Below are 16,935 nucleotides of genomic sequence, written 5' to 3'. Positions count from 1 at the left end.
ATATGTGTGTGTGTGTGTGTGTATGTATATAGGCAGAGAGGATTCAAAGAACGTGGCTCAATGCAGGAACACTGTAACTTCTCTGCTGGAGCCTCCACAGCTGAGTGACAGATGTATACATGAACTGTTCTCTGGGGACCGGCCAGGCACGTCCCCTGGGAGGAAAAACAAGGAGCAGGGCAGGGCAGGGCAGGGCAGGGAGTTGAGGAGGCCCTTCCGTGTACCACCAGCTTCACTGCAGCCACGTACAGGATGGCTATACCCCGGGTGCCTGCTTCCCGTCCTTGTACTGCCCAGGGGTCCTATTCTCCCCCGACATCTCCCTTCCCCTTCTCTGGGGGGTGTCCCAAGCCTTTTCCAGGCACCTCAGCCTCCTCTTGCAGTGGATGACCTTGCTTCCCGTTCTAGAGAAGATGGAATCCCGCATCCCTGGGTTCCCTGCCGTTGGTTTGGTTCCAGTCTGTCCATAAGCGGAGCCTGTTAGCGTCGGTCCCCCCCGCCACGCAGCCCAGGGATCTGCATCCTCTTTTACCCTCAGGTCTGCCGCTTCCCCACCCCCACCAAGAACCCCCACCCCCAGCCATCTTCCAGGGACGGCTCTGTCAGTTACTCCTCTTCCTGAGAGCTCCGCCCTCCCTTGGCTCCTTTACCACAGGGAGCTATCTTCTTGAGAACCCTGCAGCAGGCCCTGCTACCCCCTCGCTTTCCTTCCACAGCGTCTGGGCTTCACCTCCGCACTCCTTCCTGCCCCCCAACCCTGTGGAACACGGCTTCCTCGTCACAGCTGCCCATGTGAACATTGTCCGTGACCTCTCTGTGATAAGCCGTGAGCACGTTCGGTCCCCACCCCACCTCATCTCTCAACCACCATCCCCTCTCAGCTCCTTGGCCTCCTCCTGTCTCCCTGGCAGACCCTCTCCAGTCTCCCCCAGCCCCCTTTTGCTCTGGCCCCTGTGACCTGGTGTCCCCCTCGGCTTTTGCCCTTCTCACTCCATGCACCTGGCCTGGGTGATGCTCACCCAGAGCCCTGGCCCCAAACACCAGCCCCATCTACATGACCTCCTGGTCACCAAGTGACAGCAACCCTGCTCAAACTGCTTTCAGTAAAATGTGGAATTTATTGAGGAATGCTGGAGCGTGCCTTAGAACCTATGGACAAGAATCTGGCTGGGCCCAAGGCATAGAGGGAACCATGGGCTTTAATAGGACAGGGGCCGCGCCATGGACTGTCTAGCACAGTGCCAGAAACACAGCACGTGCTTCGTAAGTATTTACCAAACGATCTGGAGAAGCTGACAACCACCGTATCAGATTGTATCACTCTTTTGCTTAGAACGTTCCAATGGATTTTTACCACCCTCAGTATAAAATCCGCATCTCTTAACATGGCTTTAAAGGCCCTCGTAATCTGGCCCCTACCTCCCTGTCCAGCCACGTCTCTAGCTGCTCCAGCCATCTGGTTCTCATCTCAGTGATAGTGTCCCCTGGCCTGGTGCCTACACACACATGTACGTGCACACACACACACACGCTCCCCTCGCCCCTCTTATTTCCGTGTGGCATCTCCACCTGCTTCTGTTAGTTTCCTAGGACTGCCAGAACAAATTACCATGAACTAGGTGGCTTTAAAATAAATATTGACTCATAGTTCTGGAGGCTAGAAGTTCAAAATCAAGGTGTTGGCAGGGTCATGCCCCGTCTGAAGCCCAGAGGGGAGAATCTTTCCTTGCTTCTTCTAGCTTCTGGTTACTCCAGGCATTTTGTTTGTATCAGAATAATTCCAATCTCTGACTCCATCTTTACATGGCCATCTCCCTGTGCGTGTCTGTATCTTCACCTAGCTACACACATACACACACATATACACTCACACGCACACACACCCTGCCTTCCTGCCTGTACCCCTGTCCTCCCAGCAAAGCTGGTCACCTTTTGAGGTCTTACTTCAGGTTCTGTCTCCCCTGTGTGGCTTCCTGGACTGTTTCCCATGCATCCCTGGCCTCCTCACCTGACCTGCATTTCTGCAGCCACCTCACTGGAGAGCAGAGGCTCCCTTCCCTGTCTGTTCCCAAGACAGTGGGACTGTGAACTGGAACTGTGATGGTCAGACACCTTGTCGGCTTCCACCAAAAATGGCATTTAAGAGAGAAGGCTTGAAGTAAGAAGGATCCAGCTTAGGTTTACCAGTTTATATTTGGAGACTTTGGTATGTAACGCTGGAAATGTTTCCTTGCTTAAGGCTTGAGAAGGAAATGGCAACCTACCCCAGTATTCTTGCTTGGGAAATCCCATGGAGAGAGGAACCTGGCAGACTACAGTCCATAGGGCCACACAGAGTCGGACATGACTGAAGCGACTTAGCGTGCATGCACGCTATGCTAATAGCAATATTTGGTATTTGGACAGCCTCTTAAAAGCCCACATAAGCATTCCTGCGTGGTGTGGCCCATTCTTCAAGTCCAGTTGTAGTGTCTCCTCCTCCAGGAAGGCTTCCTTCCACCTTGGATCTCCTGAGTCCTTCATTTGACCTCTTGGGGGTGCTGGTCCCATGGTACCTATGTCCTTCTGCACACCTCCACTATTCTACCAGACTGTGCTCCTGGTGGGGCAGGGTTCGAGCGCTGGACATCCTGGTGTCCCTGCCAGCAGGGGCTCACAGACATAGTCCTACAGCTGCCTTAGGATGCCCCTGAGAGCTTCCTCCAAGTACAGATCCTGGGTCCACTATGCAGGTTGGTCTAACTTGGGCTGGGAGTCTGCTTTGGAACCTCTGCCCAGGGCAGGAGAGGTTGGTATGAGGCCAAAAGGAGGGTGCCTGGGAGGCAAGGGCAGAATGGCGGCTCACCACGGTCTCTTCCCACCTGTGCAGGTTTGTGTGTGCCCAGCTGCCCAACCCCGTGCTGGAGAGCATCAGCGTCATTGACACACCAGGCATCCTCTCTGGAGAGAAGCAGAGGATCAGCAGAGGTAAGCAAGGCACCTGGTAGGCTTGGCCCTGGCTCTGTGTTATATTCTTTCCAGAATGTTCTCCGGCTTCTATACCAGGATAGAGGTTCCTGGGGCCTTGCTGTCTCCTGATGAGTCAGCGCTGCCTCGTGTGCTATGTGGGGTGGTCCTAGGCAGGGGCTAGTACCAGAGCTCAGGTCCATTGTCACTCAGGAGCAGCTGGCCTCAGGCTTCTCATCTGTGAAATGGACATGTCAGTGTCTGCCTTACTCGCCTCATTGGGTTTCTTCCTGGGCCAAACCCTGGCTTGTTCTAAAGGTCCTGCTGTCCCTGTCCCGGGAGCTGGCAGCTCTGCAGGGAGGCAAGTGCGGGCAGAGGACTTCAGCCAACAGCATGAGGATGACAGTGTGCTTTGGGGTGTGAGAGCAGGGAGCTGGGTACTTGAAAATGCTCATTCCAGCAGATGTGGGTGACTGCTCATTGAGGGAGGTCCCTGGCATGGGGCATCAGGAGCCTGAACTCAAGAGCCAGACCACCGGCATTCTGAGCCTGCCTCTAACACTTCCTGGCAGGGTGACCTGGAGGGTTTCTTTCCTTCAGCCGCCTCATCTGTAGAGTAGAGGACATAAGTCTATCTACCTTCTAGGGTTGTTTGAGGATTAAAAGAAATAACACAAATGAAAAACCTCCTGTCTGGCTCATAGCAAGTGCCCAGTAAAAATGAGTTCTTACCAGTCATCACCACCACCAGCATCATCGGGTTTTTCCTAGCTCTAAAATACTAGATGGATACTGCAAAAGTCTTAAAGCTACAGCTTAGGACCATGCTCCCCCAGCCTCACCAGCCACACCAGACTGTGTGCCCCAGACAGCCCCCTACCGTTTCTGTGCTGATGCTGTATTTCTGGTAAGAAAAGCTGATGAAGCCATGCCCACCCCAGTCCTGGAGCTGGGAGCTGGGCAGGAGCCAAACTAGCACTCTGAAGGCAGCTTCTGGGAAGGGAAGGCTTTGCACAGGCAAGAGTTCTCTGGGCAACCTTCGGTGACGACCCACCTTCCTTCCACACATGCCTGGGGTGAGGTGCATGTATGGTGGTGCAGGGGAGAGGCGGACATGGAACCAATGGCCTGGCGGGGAGGGACATCTCACCCCCTCCCTCTGGTCTACCTGCCCTTTGGAAGCACTCTGTTCAGGGCCCCAGTGGGGTGCAGGGAGCAACTTGGACAGCTGCCTTGCTTCTATTTGTTTCCCTAATTATTCCCTTCCTCCTGACCAGTCCCTACCATCACCCCTTGAGTCTTCCTCTAGGCTCATCCTGAGTTTAGGCCTAAAGGGGATTTACACAGATAGCCTGTGTCTCCTCGAAGAAGAGAGAAGACAAAGTTCTCCCCCTGAACTCCCCAAGCATTGGGTTCCTACAAGTACAGCCTGACCGGGGGTCCAGAGAGGATTCTAGCCTTTGGGTTTCCAAGGGCACTGGACTGGGAGTTTAGAGCATTGGGTTTTAGAACCTGTGGGTCTCAGTAGGTCACATTTTCCCCTGAGTCTTAATGTCCCTGTGAGTAGCAAAGTGTAATGATACCCATCACTTGACCTCATGATGTCCACAGACAGTGATGGAAACTTGAACATCAGCTCTGGAACTGGATCACAGTGAGCTCCCTTCTTTCATCTTTATCTGACACCCAGGGCCTCCCTATCAATAGGGCAGCACCAGGACAATCTAGCAATACAATGGCCTTCCTTGCAGTTGTGCAGTGCACTGCCTATACAACTGTACATGGCAGCCCTGCTTCTAGAGATGCCTGCCTTCCTCAGCTTCTGTTACATTCTGTTCTTTTCCTATTCCTCTTTCTCCTGACTTTATCTTTGGACCTCAATGGCTTCTCTACAGTAAACTGGGGGCTCAGTTTTCCTGCTTGCCCTTCCTATCCCCTTCCCACCCCATGCCAACTGCCACCAGGTCTCGCCCCACTTCTGGGAGAAGTGATAGCCCAGTGTGTGTCTCTGCAGACCTGTTTGATCTCTGCCCTCCTGAGCCTAGATTATAAATGCAGCTGCTGGCAAAGTAGCCTGGGATAAAAACAAGAGCTGAGAGCTGAGCTGCCAGTCCTGCATCATCAGCCTGGGGCAGAGCTGACCTCAGCACTCCACAGAGACCAGGAAAATAGAGGGTGGGTATTGGATACCCTCAGATATCAGGGGCACCCCAGATAAGGAAAGTTTCTAGTATGAAGACCTCCCCCCCTCATCCTTCACAATCAGCCATAGAATTAGGTAGTTCAGTGTTTACCTATATACATATAACCCTCTATCTATATACATCACACCTCCCGCCATGCACACACACAAGTATGTGCACAGAACCAAACACTCTTCTGTGGCCTTTCGCCTGGGCTCTCAGAACTCTGGGTTTGGCCACAGTACAGATTTGGTGCTTCTTGCCTTCCTGCAGCCCAGGGCCAGGATAGTCCATGGATAGCCCAGCAGGTGCGCACCAGACTGAGGTGGTGAGTCAAGCCTGAAATCCAGCCATATTCCGCTCACTGAGCCTCATGCCAGGTTCAAGGCTGTGTCTCACCAGGGAAACAGGGCATCGTCATCACATTTACACTGAGCCTCTCCTGGGCCGAGGCCTGGTATGCCACTTCTCCCAGAGGCCCCTCCCAGGCCTCAGACTTCACAGGTGGAACACTCAGGCGCCAGGCCAGAGCTGGGCCAAGTGTGGTCCTTGTTCAGGGTGTGGCCCCTCTGCCCAGATCTGGGGGTGTCTTGTGTGCCTTGTGGGAGAGCCGGAAGCAGGGACATCCGGGAACCTGAACCCGGGAAGTCCTGGCCCACACTTGTCTCTGGAGGCAGATGTTTTGGGGTGGGCGGGAGAGGGGCAGGGAGGCAGTTGCTGGAAGTGACAGGATGTGTCCAGCCCGGGACTCATTGCTGGGAAGAAGCGAGGATACAGCAGAAGAGGAAGGCTCCGGAAGCCTGAGTGTCCTCACACTTGGGAACCACATTTCCTGTCCACCTCCCAGCTAGAAACCCCCACAGGCCCCACCTTAGAAAAGCAACCCCACAGTGCACTGCACACATCACTCCAGCGGACCCCATCCTGTGCAGGTGAGCTCAGCAGGGCTGGAGCAGGAAAACACTTGCCCAGGTCACACAGCTGGGATGGGAACTCTGGTCTCCTGCTTCCCTGTCGAGTAGCTTCTCAGCACATTAGCGTGGCCTGCCTGCCCACGAGGAGCTCAGAGAAGAGGAATGGGGCATGCTGTCACCTGGAGACCAGGGAGCACGCTCTCCTCTGCAACTTTCCCCTGGGGACCCCGGAGTATCAGGGCCAATCCTCACAGTCTCCCGTCCCTGGCCCGTTCCTGGCGCCCTCACTTAGGGGCCTCCGGGCCCCCGGACCACATTCTGTACATACACACCTGTAGGGTTGTCACATGCCAGGGCGGAGTAGCAGAGTCCTGAGTCCCTTCGAAAGGGTGCACAGACACCATGTGGCCACCTGGGAGGCCTGGGACAAGGCTGTTGGGCTGCCTTTCAAGGTGACTTCTGGGAGGCATGTAGTGTGGCCTTTATCATCTTAACTGGTCCCACACTTCGCAAACTGATACCTTCTAATTTCTCTTTCTCTAAGATGTCTTTAAATCTTGACAGATTCTGGAACAGGACCTTTTATGTACCCACCTCAAAGAAGCTCAGCGCCTGGAGCTCCAGCCTTGCGGGGCTCTGAGCCGAGAAGGGAACACAGAGGGGAGTAAGGATCTGGGCCCTCGCCCCAAGTTTACCCCCAGCTGGCTGTGTGAGCTGGGGCGAGCCCCTTCGCCTCTCTGTTCCCTCTCCCTCCCTGTTAGGTGTGTCTGCCTGTTTACCTCCTGGCACACGGAGAGTTATGGGAGTCAAATGAGACTGTGTGGCTGAAAATACCAAGAAACGTGCTGCCTTGTCAGCACCCTTGCTCTGCCTCTCAGGCTGTGAAGGAAGCTGGCTGATGACTAAGGAGTTGCTGCACTTATTGTTGTTTGTCTCATTGATTTCCTCCTGCCTGGAATTACTTAGAAATGCTTTCCTTCCAGTGCCCTGGAGCCTGGGGTGGGGGGCGGGCCTGCAGGCTACCCATGTTCTGCTCCAGGGGCCTGCTCACCCACCCTCCCAGAGGAGACAGACTTGCTACCTGTAATTCCAGGACGGCCAGCTTCACTATCAGTCTTCCAGAGCTTGAATCTCCCACCACCCACCAGTCCACATTTCATGAACCCTTAGCTACTGCAAGGACTTGAGAGCTCTGTTGTGAGGCTCTGAGCCGTTCCCAGAACCAGCAAGGGAAAGGGGGCTCGTCACCCCAGATGTCGCAGCAGAGACTCCAGACTGAGTCTGGGCCCTCCCCATGGCTCTCTTGTAACCATGGTTCTACCATTAATCCCCCACCAGTCAGTCATTTTTATCCCCATTTTACAGCCGAAAAACTGAGGTTCAGACTTGCCTAAATCCACACAGAAACTAAATGGGAGAGCAGCCCATTCCCCTTTCCTGAATAGGTCTACCCCATGCTTTTCTGATGCTCCCATCCCTGGATCTGCATAATCTCAGTCTACAAAACCAATTAGATACCCAGCCTGGAGCCCGCGAGGCTCTATAGCCAGGATCAGGGAGGCTGAGCTTCAGAGAGAGCCCGCAGAGTCATTGCTTGACTCTCATTTCCTCACAGCCACACCTGGGGAGGAAGCTTTCTCAGCATCCCCCTGCTGGTAATTTGATAGCCAGCCCTGCCAGAGCAAGCAGAATTTGCAAAAGTAGAAGGATGAAGAGGAGGCCTCCGTGCATCTGAAATCCTAGAAAGGGTTCCCAGAAGCCATCTGCCTACCCTCAGGCAGGAGCAGCCTTCATATGGGCACCCAGGACATCTAAGACAGCAGCCCCCAGTCTTCCTTCCCCCAGATTAACAAGCAAAGAGACCAAGGACCAGAGAAGGAAGGCTTCTTGCCCCAAGACACACAGCAAGTTGATAGCTGAGCAGAAACTAGAGGTGGGCTTGTCCAGACCAATGCTCCTCAGATGACCCCTTCAGAGCACACCCAAGTCATGGGCACTCAGGCTTGAAAGAAGCTCCGCACAGAGAGGCAGAGCCATAGGAGCAGCCAGGGTCACAGGCAGTCTCACCTGCGTCCTCGTTGTTGAATGGATTCTCACAGCCAGCCTCTGGCAGGGTGTGGTGGGTTCTGTAAGGTAAAGGAACTAGAGAAGGCAAGGTTCGGAAAAAGGAGGAGACCAGCACTTGATTGGAACAGACCACCTTTAATGAGGCGAGCAGGGGCAGCAGTCAGATTAGTGAGCTGCTGCGCTAAGTCAAGAAGAGAGTAGGTATATAAAGAAAACACAGATGCAGAGATACATCGTTTTGAGGGGTCTGTTTTTCCTCATGATTATTTTTGATTAGTTAGCTTTCAGCAACTGGCGCGAGGAATTCCTGAGACCGGCCAGAGACTGGGATTAGCTGGGAACTGAACGTAATCAATCTTAATGTCCATTCCTTTCTTCGGGGGAGAAAGTTCTTTATTCTGTATAGAATGGTGAGGAGGATCTGGAGGGAGTTTTAACTCCAGGCTATTTTGAGCCATGTAGCTTTCCTTCAGGTTCCAATTCAGAGACCAGGAAACTCAGGCCCAGGGATGGCTTATTCACTGTCCCTGGGATGTAAAAGGCAGAACAGGTCTCACATTTCAGTTCTGAGAAGCACATGCTGATAGAGCACCTACTGTGTGCAGGGTACCATGCTGAGCACAGGGAAGCAGAGGAGGATGAGCAGGCCCTGCCCCGCCAGCTCCCAATGCAGCGGGGGGACAATGCATCCTGATGGTTCCCTGGGTCAGCCAAGAGGCCGGCACCTGCCTGAAAGGCACCTGACCCAGCTGTAGGGACAGGCACGGCCCTGTTCTGGCAGCACTGACTGGGGTCGTCCCTTTCTTGCCCCTCCCCACGCGGGGTCCGGTCTGGCTTCTGAGATTTGCCCCACTCCCTCCAGGTCTTTGCAGCAGAGCCTCCTTGTGCAAGGCTACCATCATTGTGGACTGACGAGGGCTCAGAAGCCAGGAGCCTCTTCTCTGTAGCTTCGCTGGCCCCTTCGATCTCCCTAGCCCATGGAGGGGTGGCTAGAGAGCTGGGCTTAGAGCCAGAAGACCTGCGTTCTGGTCCTGAGCCCTGGGCAGGCTCAGCGGCTTGCTTTGAGCCATGTCATCAAGTGTCCAGGACTAGCTGCTCTGACTGCCCAGCTGATGGTGAGCAGTTGCCACCAGCGGCCACATGAGGTGTGCTGAGCAGTGAGGGCTGAAATCTGCCTCACAGGAGGGAGGGACATAGGGAAAAGGCAGCCTGCTCTTCACAGCTGCCCTCCCCATATCCAGCACCACCATAGTCAAAACCTTTCTGGCTAGATTTGGGAGCAGGCCTCAGCAGAAGGGCAGAGGCCGCTGAGCCCCACTGCCCTCCCCAGCCACGGCGGAGGGCAAGCTTGCTGGTTCCAGGCACTGCAGCAGCAAAGTCTCGACCTATTTTCCAGGTTCTTGGGGCACTGGGGCCCGGAAGTCAGTTTGCCTTGATTTTCTGAGACCTCTGCCCCGCTTCCTATCTATGGCTCTGAGGGGCTGCCTTCTGGAGGTGAGGTGAGAGCCACCCCCGACCGGGCTGTGCTGAAGAAGATTAAATATAGCCAGAGCCAGCCCTTGGAAGGGATGAGGGAGGGAGTGGGTGCAAGCTGCAGGCCCCCCTGGAGCAGGCGGGCATGGACCTTGGGGCTCAGTGGAGCTGCGAGTCCAGCCTGGGCACAAGAAGGGGAGAGGGAGGCAGGGGGCTCAAAGGTGCAGGACCGCTGCCTGCAGGACTGTGTAAGGTGCCCAGGGCCCCGTGGCCAGGTCTAGTCCTGAACACCCCCTCCCCAACACACACACACCAGCAATTGACTCTCCCCTCATCTCTGAGTCTCTCCTCTGGAAAGTGGGACTGTGCCTGCCTCAGAGGGTGGTGTGGGGGTGAATTGAGGTCGTGATGTGAACTGAATCGAAGTCTGAGGCTCTAACAGTCTCTCCAGGGGATTCTGCTGAACTCACGCTGAGGACCTTGTTACAGGCGAGCAGAGCTGCTTGCCTCTCACTCGGTTGCAAGGCAGTTGCCGAATGACTCTCCCTGGTCTCTAATCTTCCTCTGTGAGGCAGGGCGGGAACTGCTGGCTTTTTCCTTTTGGCTCAGTCTCCCACTCAGTAGTGGCAAAGAGCTCTGGGACCCCAAGGTCTCTGCACGTAAAACCCTGTGGTATTGGGAGCCAGGGTCTTTGAGCCCACCCAGAACCTAAGGAAGGGCTCCTACCTCCCTGCCAGGGGTGTGGCAGTGGGGAGCGACAGAGGGCCCAACACTTCCACCTTTGTCCCAGCGCTGCTGTTCCTGGGCTGTGTGCCCTCGAGCAAGTCACTTCTTTACCTCTCTGAGCCTCACATCCCCATCTATTGCCCTTTGTATGGAAGAGGAGACTGAGAGGTGAAGCTGCTTCCTCTCTAGCTGCTAGGTGAGCTGAGCATCTCTGGTCCTTAAAAATCTATTAACTAGATACTATTCGTATGCCCATTTATAGATGGAGAAACTGACTCAGAGACAGTCGGTAACTGGGCCAAAGTTTCAAGGCCAAATTGTGAAATGATGGAGGAGCCAGAGTTGGACCCAGATCTGACTCCCGAGACCATGTTGTTTCCACCGCACTGCCGCCTCACCCCAAATCCCTACCCTTCACCCCAAAGGCCCCACCGCCTGACTCTGCTCTGCCACAGGGTACGACTTCGCTGCCGTCCTCGAGTGGTTCGCCGAGCGGGTGGACCGCATCATCCTGCTCTTTGACGCCCACAAGCTGGACATCTCCGATGAGTTCTCGGAAGTCATCAAAGCCCTCAAGAACCACGAGGACAAGATGCGAGTGGTGCTGAACAAGGCCGACCAGATCGAGACGCAGCAGCTGATGCGGGTGTACGGGGCCCTCATGTGGTCCCTGGGGAAGATCGTCAACACGCCCGAGGTGATCCGGGTCTACATCGGCTCCTTCTGGTCTCACCCACTTCTCATCCCAGACAACCGGAAGCTCTTTGAGGCCGAGGAGCAGGACCTGTTCAGAGACATCCAGAGTCTGCCCCGAAACGCTGCCCTGCGCAAGCTGAATGACCTCATCAAGAGAGCCAGGCTGGCCAAGGTGAGGCTGCCTCTAGGAGAGGGACAGCATGGGCGGGGCCGGTGGTTTGGGGATGAGGTCAGCTGCAAGGGGAGAGGGCTACTGCCTGCAGCCCTGAGCTACTGTCTGCCCATGTGAGGATGTCCAGTAGTCACTGCCTTGTGAGCATCAGCCATGCCACTCAGAGGGGGTGGGGCAGGGTAGTGTGGTGCTTACGATGACATGCCCTGGTGTCAGATGGCCAGATCAGAGTCAACTCCATAGTTTACAGTGTGATCCCAACCTCAGCAAGGCCCTTAGTTGCTCTGTGCCTGCTCCCACATCTATGCAATGAAAGGGTTAGAAGATAACATAGAATAAAGATGGAAAAGCCCTCATCACAGTGCCTGGCATCCTCACAAGTGCTTTGTTCGTGTCAGCTGTTGTTGCTGTCTTCCTCATCAACATCATCACCAGAATTACCATCCCTATTAGTCTTGACCTTAACCTCCTCACAAGCTCCCCTTCCCCCAAGATCTAGTGAAACAGCTCAGTGCTGTAAGCAATGGAAGAGAAAGAGGATGGAGACAAACTATTTCAGAAGCAGGAGCAGGAGGAGGGGTTTGTGGGAAAAGATGGGGTGAGAGGTGCCCTGGAGGGAAGGAAAGAACTTGATCTTGATGGTAAAGGAAAGAACTAGAGGTCTTGATCTGAAGGCTTCTCCTTGCCCCTGTCATTCAGGTTCACGCCTACATCATCAGCTCTCTGAAGAAGGAGATGCCCTCCATGTTCGGAAAGGACAACAAGAAGAAGGAGCTGGTGAACAATCTGGCTGAGATTTATGCCCAGATTGAGCGGGAGCACCAGATCTCACCTGGGGACTTCCCCAACCTGAAGAGGATGCAGGTAACCAGGGTCTGGGGGCTCCAGGAAAGGGACGAGCTGGCTGAACATCTCAAACTGGGAGTAGACCACCCTAGGATGTTCTGGGGAAACTCAGCCCAGAATCAACAGGCAGGCAGGTAGCCCTGGGCATGCTCTTCCTGCTGGGCTGACACTGGCCCAACAGGTGCCAGGCCTGGGCCCTGGGAGAAACATGGAGCCCTGGTGCTCGCAGTAGGCAGTGGTGTTAGAGGGGGCTCTGATACCTCCAGCTTATGACCTTCTCCTGTCCTGGTCACCACCGGTTTGGAATCCCCACCACGTCATGTGAGACAGGACAAGTCACCTGACAAACATGCTCTTGGCCCTTCATTGCTTAAGTTTACTGCTGAGATCTGCCTTGGCAGTGATTTGAACATACGCCACGGAGAAGCAGAAGTCTGCACAGGAGTTTGTCATCTTTGGGTTGCACCATGGGCGCCTCTCTTGGGCCAGGGTCAGCCACACATAGTTTCTTATGTCCCCTAAAACAACCTTCTGGGGGAGGCATTTCATCCCCCTTTCACAGGTGAGCAAACTGAGGTTTACAAATGTAATTAACCTGCCTGTGGTTTTAGTAGTGTTTACATAGGCTGCAAATAGAAACCCCAGGAGCTGTCCAAGGTCTAAGCAAAAACCTACCACACCCTGCTAACTGGATCATCTCTAACCTTCTGTCTCTTGTCTACATGTTGAGGGTACAAAAGCACCACCTTATATGGATATTGTGAGCAGAAATCAGATTAATGTTTGTAAGGCAGTTAGCATGGCCTGGTACAGACTATGCTGTCTAAATGCAGTAGCAAGTTAGGTGAGATTTTACCAGTAGAGGAGGCAGGGAGATGACCACAAGGAACCTACCTTTGCATGATTTTTGCAACTTTCCATGATTCTGTAATTATTTAAAAAGGAAAAGTTTTCAAGAATTAGGGGATTAGGAAAAATAGCAGATGTAGTAGTAATATTGTTTTTGCTCTTGTTGCTCAGAGGGTTTTAGAACATCAGTGTAGTCCCAAATGTGTGCATTTTTGCTTTCCTATCTAGTAAAAGAGACATCCAGAGTGTGCATTTGTTCATGTATCCATTCGTTCCTATAACTATCCACATCGAGCCAGTCACTTGTTTCAGAATTGTTTTCACATAATTTGGGCTTCAACTTTCAGTTTCTCTTTCTGTTAAGAATTTCATGCTGCTGCTGCTAAGTCACTTCAGTCGTGTCCAACTCTGTGTGACCCCATAGACGGCAGCCCACCAGGCTCCCCTGTCCCTGGGATTCTCCAGACAAGAACACTGGAGTGGGTTGCCATTTCCTTCTGCAACGCATGAAAGTGAAAAGTGACAGTGAAGTCGCTCAGTCGTATCCGACTGTTCGCAACCCCATGGACTGCAGCCTACCAGGCTCCCCCGTCCATGGGATTTTCCAGGCAAGAGTGCTGGAGTGGGGTGCCATCGCCTTCTCTGAAGAATTTCATGATCTGTAAGCAAATTTTGGGGAAGATGACATTTGAAAGGGATCATATGACTTTTTAATGTGAGGAATTCTTTTGCAACACAGATGGTTTCACCTTCTCGCTTGTTTGCCCATCTGATGTCAGGTTCTGTTAGGGATACTGGTTCAGCATGTAAATAACTGTACTGTGGGGACATATATGTGGTCTGATGGGAGTACTCATTTTGACCCCTGGAAGACACTGGGACCCCTAGTTGGGAGCCCACAAAACACACCTTGACATGGACAGGCTGGGAGAGGCAGGAACCAGAGAGGTTGTGCCCAAGGGCAGGAGAAAGGGCTTGTCTCCTCCACCCTCCACATCCCTCCCAGCCCCACCCTGGAATGGAGGCGAGGATGCCCAGGCTCACACTTGGTCTTGAAATATAGCCATGGGTGTTTTCTAAATTCTTCTGTAGTGTGCTTGTCCTGAGACTGTCCCCTGTAAACTGGCCTCCTCCCAGTGTCCCGAGATTGCTGTGGCCAGAGCCAGGGTGGGAGCTGGAAGCTCTCATCTGTTGTTATAGCGGCCAAGGAGAATCTGGGGATATTTGAGACCTGGGACCTTTAAAAATGGCAAAGACATGCAAAGCAGAACACATTTCTTTTACCACGTAGTGTGGTGGTCATGGGAAGGCAAGGAAGGGAGCTTTTATAAAACCTGCCTACCTGCTCCTGCCTCCTGAGTCAGAACCCTCAGGGAAAAGCTGATCATTGAAAGCTTTCTCCAGATAATCCCTCAGGCATCCTGATTAAGAACTACTGGCTTGGGAATGACCTTTGGCTTCTACTGTGATTTATTTCTCATTGCCTGTACCTCCCTTTTTCCTTCCTGAATGGTGATAAAATGTGATTTCCCACTCTCAGAAGGTCATGAGGAAGAGAATGAGCTCATGTAGTGGAGTGTGTTTTCAAGTGTAACCCTTATTGAAGTAGAGACCCACATGACTCAGTCTCAGAGGGATGGAGCATTCAGGAGCCACTCACTGTTCAATCAATAGCCAAAAGGAACTTAGAAATTTAATGACTGTTGTCCCTTGGTATGCACATGGCATTGGTTCCAGGAACCTCCACAAATACCAAAATCCATGGATGCTCAAGTTCATTATAATATAAAATGATGTAGTATCCACAAAAGCAGAGCCCTCAGATATGGAGGCCTGACTGCATTTGCTTCCTAGAGCACTAAAGGAATCCAAACGGATCAAAGTGAAGTGAAAGTGAAAGTCACTCAGTCATGTCCGACTGTTTGCAACCCCGTGGACTATACAGTCCATGGAATTCTCTAGGCCAGAATACTGGAATTGGTAGCCTTTCCCTTCTCCAGGGGATCTTCCCAACCCAGGGATCGAACCCAGGTCTTCAATTGCAGGCAGATTTGTTACCAGCTGAGCCACCAGGGAAGCCCAAGAATACTGGAGTGGGTAAGCCTATCCCTTCTCCAGCAGATCCTCCCAACCCAGGAATCAAACTGGGGTCTCCTGCATTACAGGCAGATTCTTTTCCAACTGATCTATCAGGAAAGCCCCAAACAGATCAAACCAGTTGTTAAATCTCTTTCTTCTCCAACCCCTGCCATTAGCCTCTCTCCTGAAAAATCTACCAAGAGTCAATGTATCTTTTGTCTCTTTCTCTCATATCTTTTCTGGGCCCACTGTCTTCTGTCCTCACCTTTTTTCTCTCTCTCTTCCCAGGACCAGCTACAAGCCCAGGACTTTAGCAAATTCCAGCCCCTGAAAAGCAAGCTGCTGGAGGTGGTGGATGACATGCTGGCTCATGACATTGCCCAGCTCATGGTGCTGGTGCGCCAAGAGGAGACCCAGCGGCCCGCCCAGATAGTGAAGGGCGGAGCATTCGAGGGCACCCTCCACGGCCCCTTCGGGCACGGCTACGGGGAGGGGGCCGGGGAGGGCATCGATGATGCCGAGTGGGTGGTGGCCAGGGACAAGCCCATGTACGATGAGATCTTCTACACCCTGTCACCGGTGGATGGCAAGATCACAGGTGCCAATGCCAAGAAGGAGATGGTGCGCTCCAAGCTGCCCAATAGCGTGCTGGGCAAGATCTGGAAGCTGGCCGACATCGACAAGGATGGCATGCTGGATGATGAGGAGTTTGCACTGGCCAACCACCTCATCAAGGTCAAGCTGGAGGGGCATGAGCTGCCCAATGAGCTGCCCGCCCACCTTGTACCCCCCTCCAAAAGGAAGGCCACCGAGTGATGGGAGGCGAGGAGGTCCAGAGCAGGCAGGTGTTAGAGGAGATGGGAGAGGCGATCTCTTTCTCACACACACACACATACACACACACACACACACACACACACACACACACACACACACACACACACACAGATGTTGAGACCAGCACTGCAGATAGGAGGGAACAAGGATCCCCAGGTTTCCAGGATACATCTCCAAGTGCTCAGAATTGGCTGAAGCACAGAAGCACCCAGAGTCCCAGGAGGCATGCCTCAGTCTCCATCTCTCTTTCCCTCCCTGGTCCCACTGCCCGGAGACCCACCTTCTCCTGTGGAGGCCGTTCACTTGGCCACAGATGGCCCACCCACCTCCAGATTCCCCGGACCCAGAGCAGATGGAAAAGGTTTTTCACTTAATAGACAATCCACTTTTTTCTATGCTTTATCCCCACCTCTTTGACTTGCTAACATGAAATCTGCTCTGGGGCCAGGAGATGGGAGGGGAGGGGGCTTCTGTAGGGAGGGGAGTGAAGGGGGAAGTGTCCTCAGGGAACCAGGCCCCAGACTTGAAGAGATGTAGCCACAGCCATGAGCCCTCTTTCCCATGCTGAGGCTCTGACTGCCTCGGCAGACCTGGCTTAAAACTTGCTTGCACTTCCTCTCAAAGAATCCCGGAACCAGAGGGAGAAGGGAAAAACTTGGCAGGAAAGAAAGCAAAGAAATTGTCCTGTCATCCGTTGCTCTCGTAGCCAGTCAATGGCGGTTTTATCCCACAGATTTTGTGAGATTCCTGTTTTTCCCACCTGGCCTCTGTGTGGATGCTTGTACTTGACACATTTATCCATCCCTTCTGAGTGCCAGGAGCTGCATCCAGCGCTTCATATATCTTATTCCAAGTTGTCCTTAACCACTCTCCAAGGAAGTCTGTGTTAGCCCCTCCCATTTGAGCCTGAGACTCAGTAGAGTTCAGGTGACCCTCCCAGGTCACACAGCTCACATGTGATGGAGCTAGGGCCACAGACTCTGCCCTCTGCTGTGATGATATACAGGATCCCTGTGTTTCTGGCTAATGACAAACTGTGAAGAGTTAGCTGAGCACGCAGGCCCCTCACAGGCTCCCAGAGAAGGCTGGCAAGGGAGAAGGGCCCGCCAGCATTTGGTGGGCCGTCAGTCTGACCATCTGTCACAGC

At 53.4% G+C, this 16,935-nt stretch overlaps 1 protein-coding gene across 1 annotated transcript in view; it reads left to right on the top strand.

Moving 5' to 3' along the window:
• Window positions 1-15,865, top strand: part of EHD3 (EH domain containing 3) — a 30,417-nt gene extending 14,552 nt beyond the window's left edge. Inside the window, exons 3-6 of the mRNA XM_005686846.3 lie at window positions 2,870-2,967; window positions 10,765-11,177; window positions 11,877-12,041; window positions 15,240-15,865. Of these exons, the coding sequence (XP_005686903.2) occupies window positions 2,870-2,967; window positions 10,765-11,177; window positions 11,877-12,041; window positions 15,240-15,767 (1,204 nt within the window). The 3' untranslated portion in view covers window positions 15,768-15,865. The remainder of the gene's footprint in view (window positions 1-2,869; window positions 2,968-10,764; window positions 11,178-11,876; window positions 12,042-15,239) is intronic.

This window comes from Capra hircus, chromosome 11, assembly GCF_001704415.2.
Source record: "Capra hircus breed San Clemente chromosome 11, ASM170441v1, whole genome shotgun sequence".
NCBI lineage: Eukaryota > Metazoa > Chordata > Mammalia > Artiodactyla > Bovidae > Capra > Capra hircus.
Note: the sequence above shows the minus strand (reverse complement) of the source record. Positions and strands in the feature narration are given on the sequence as shown.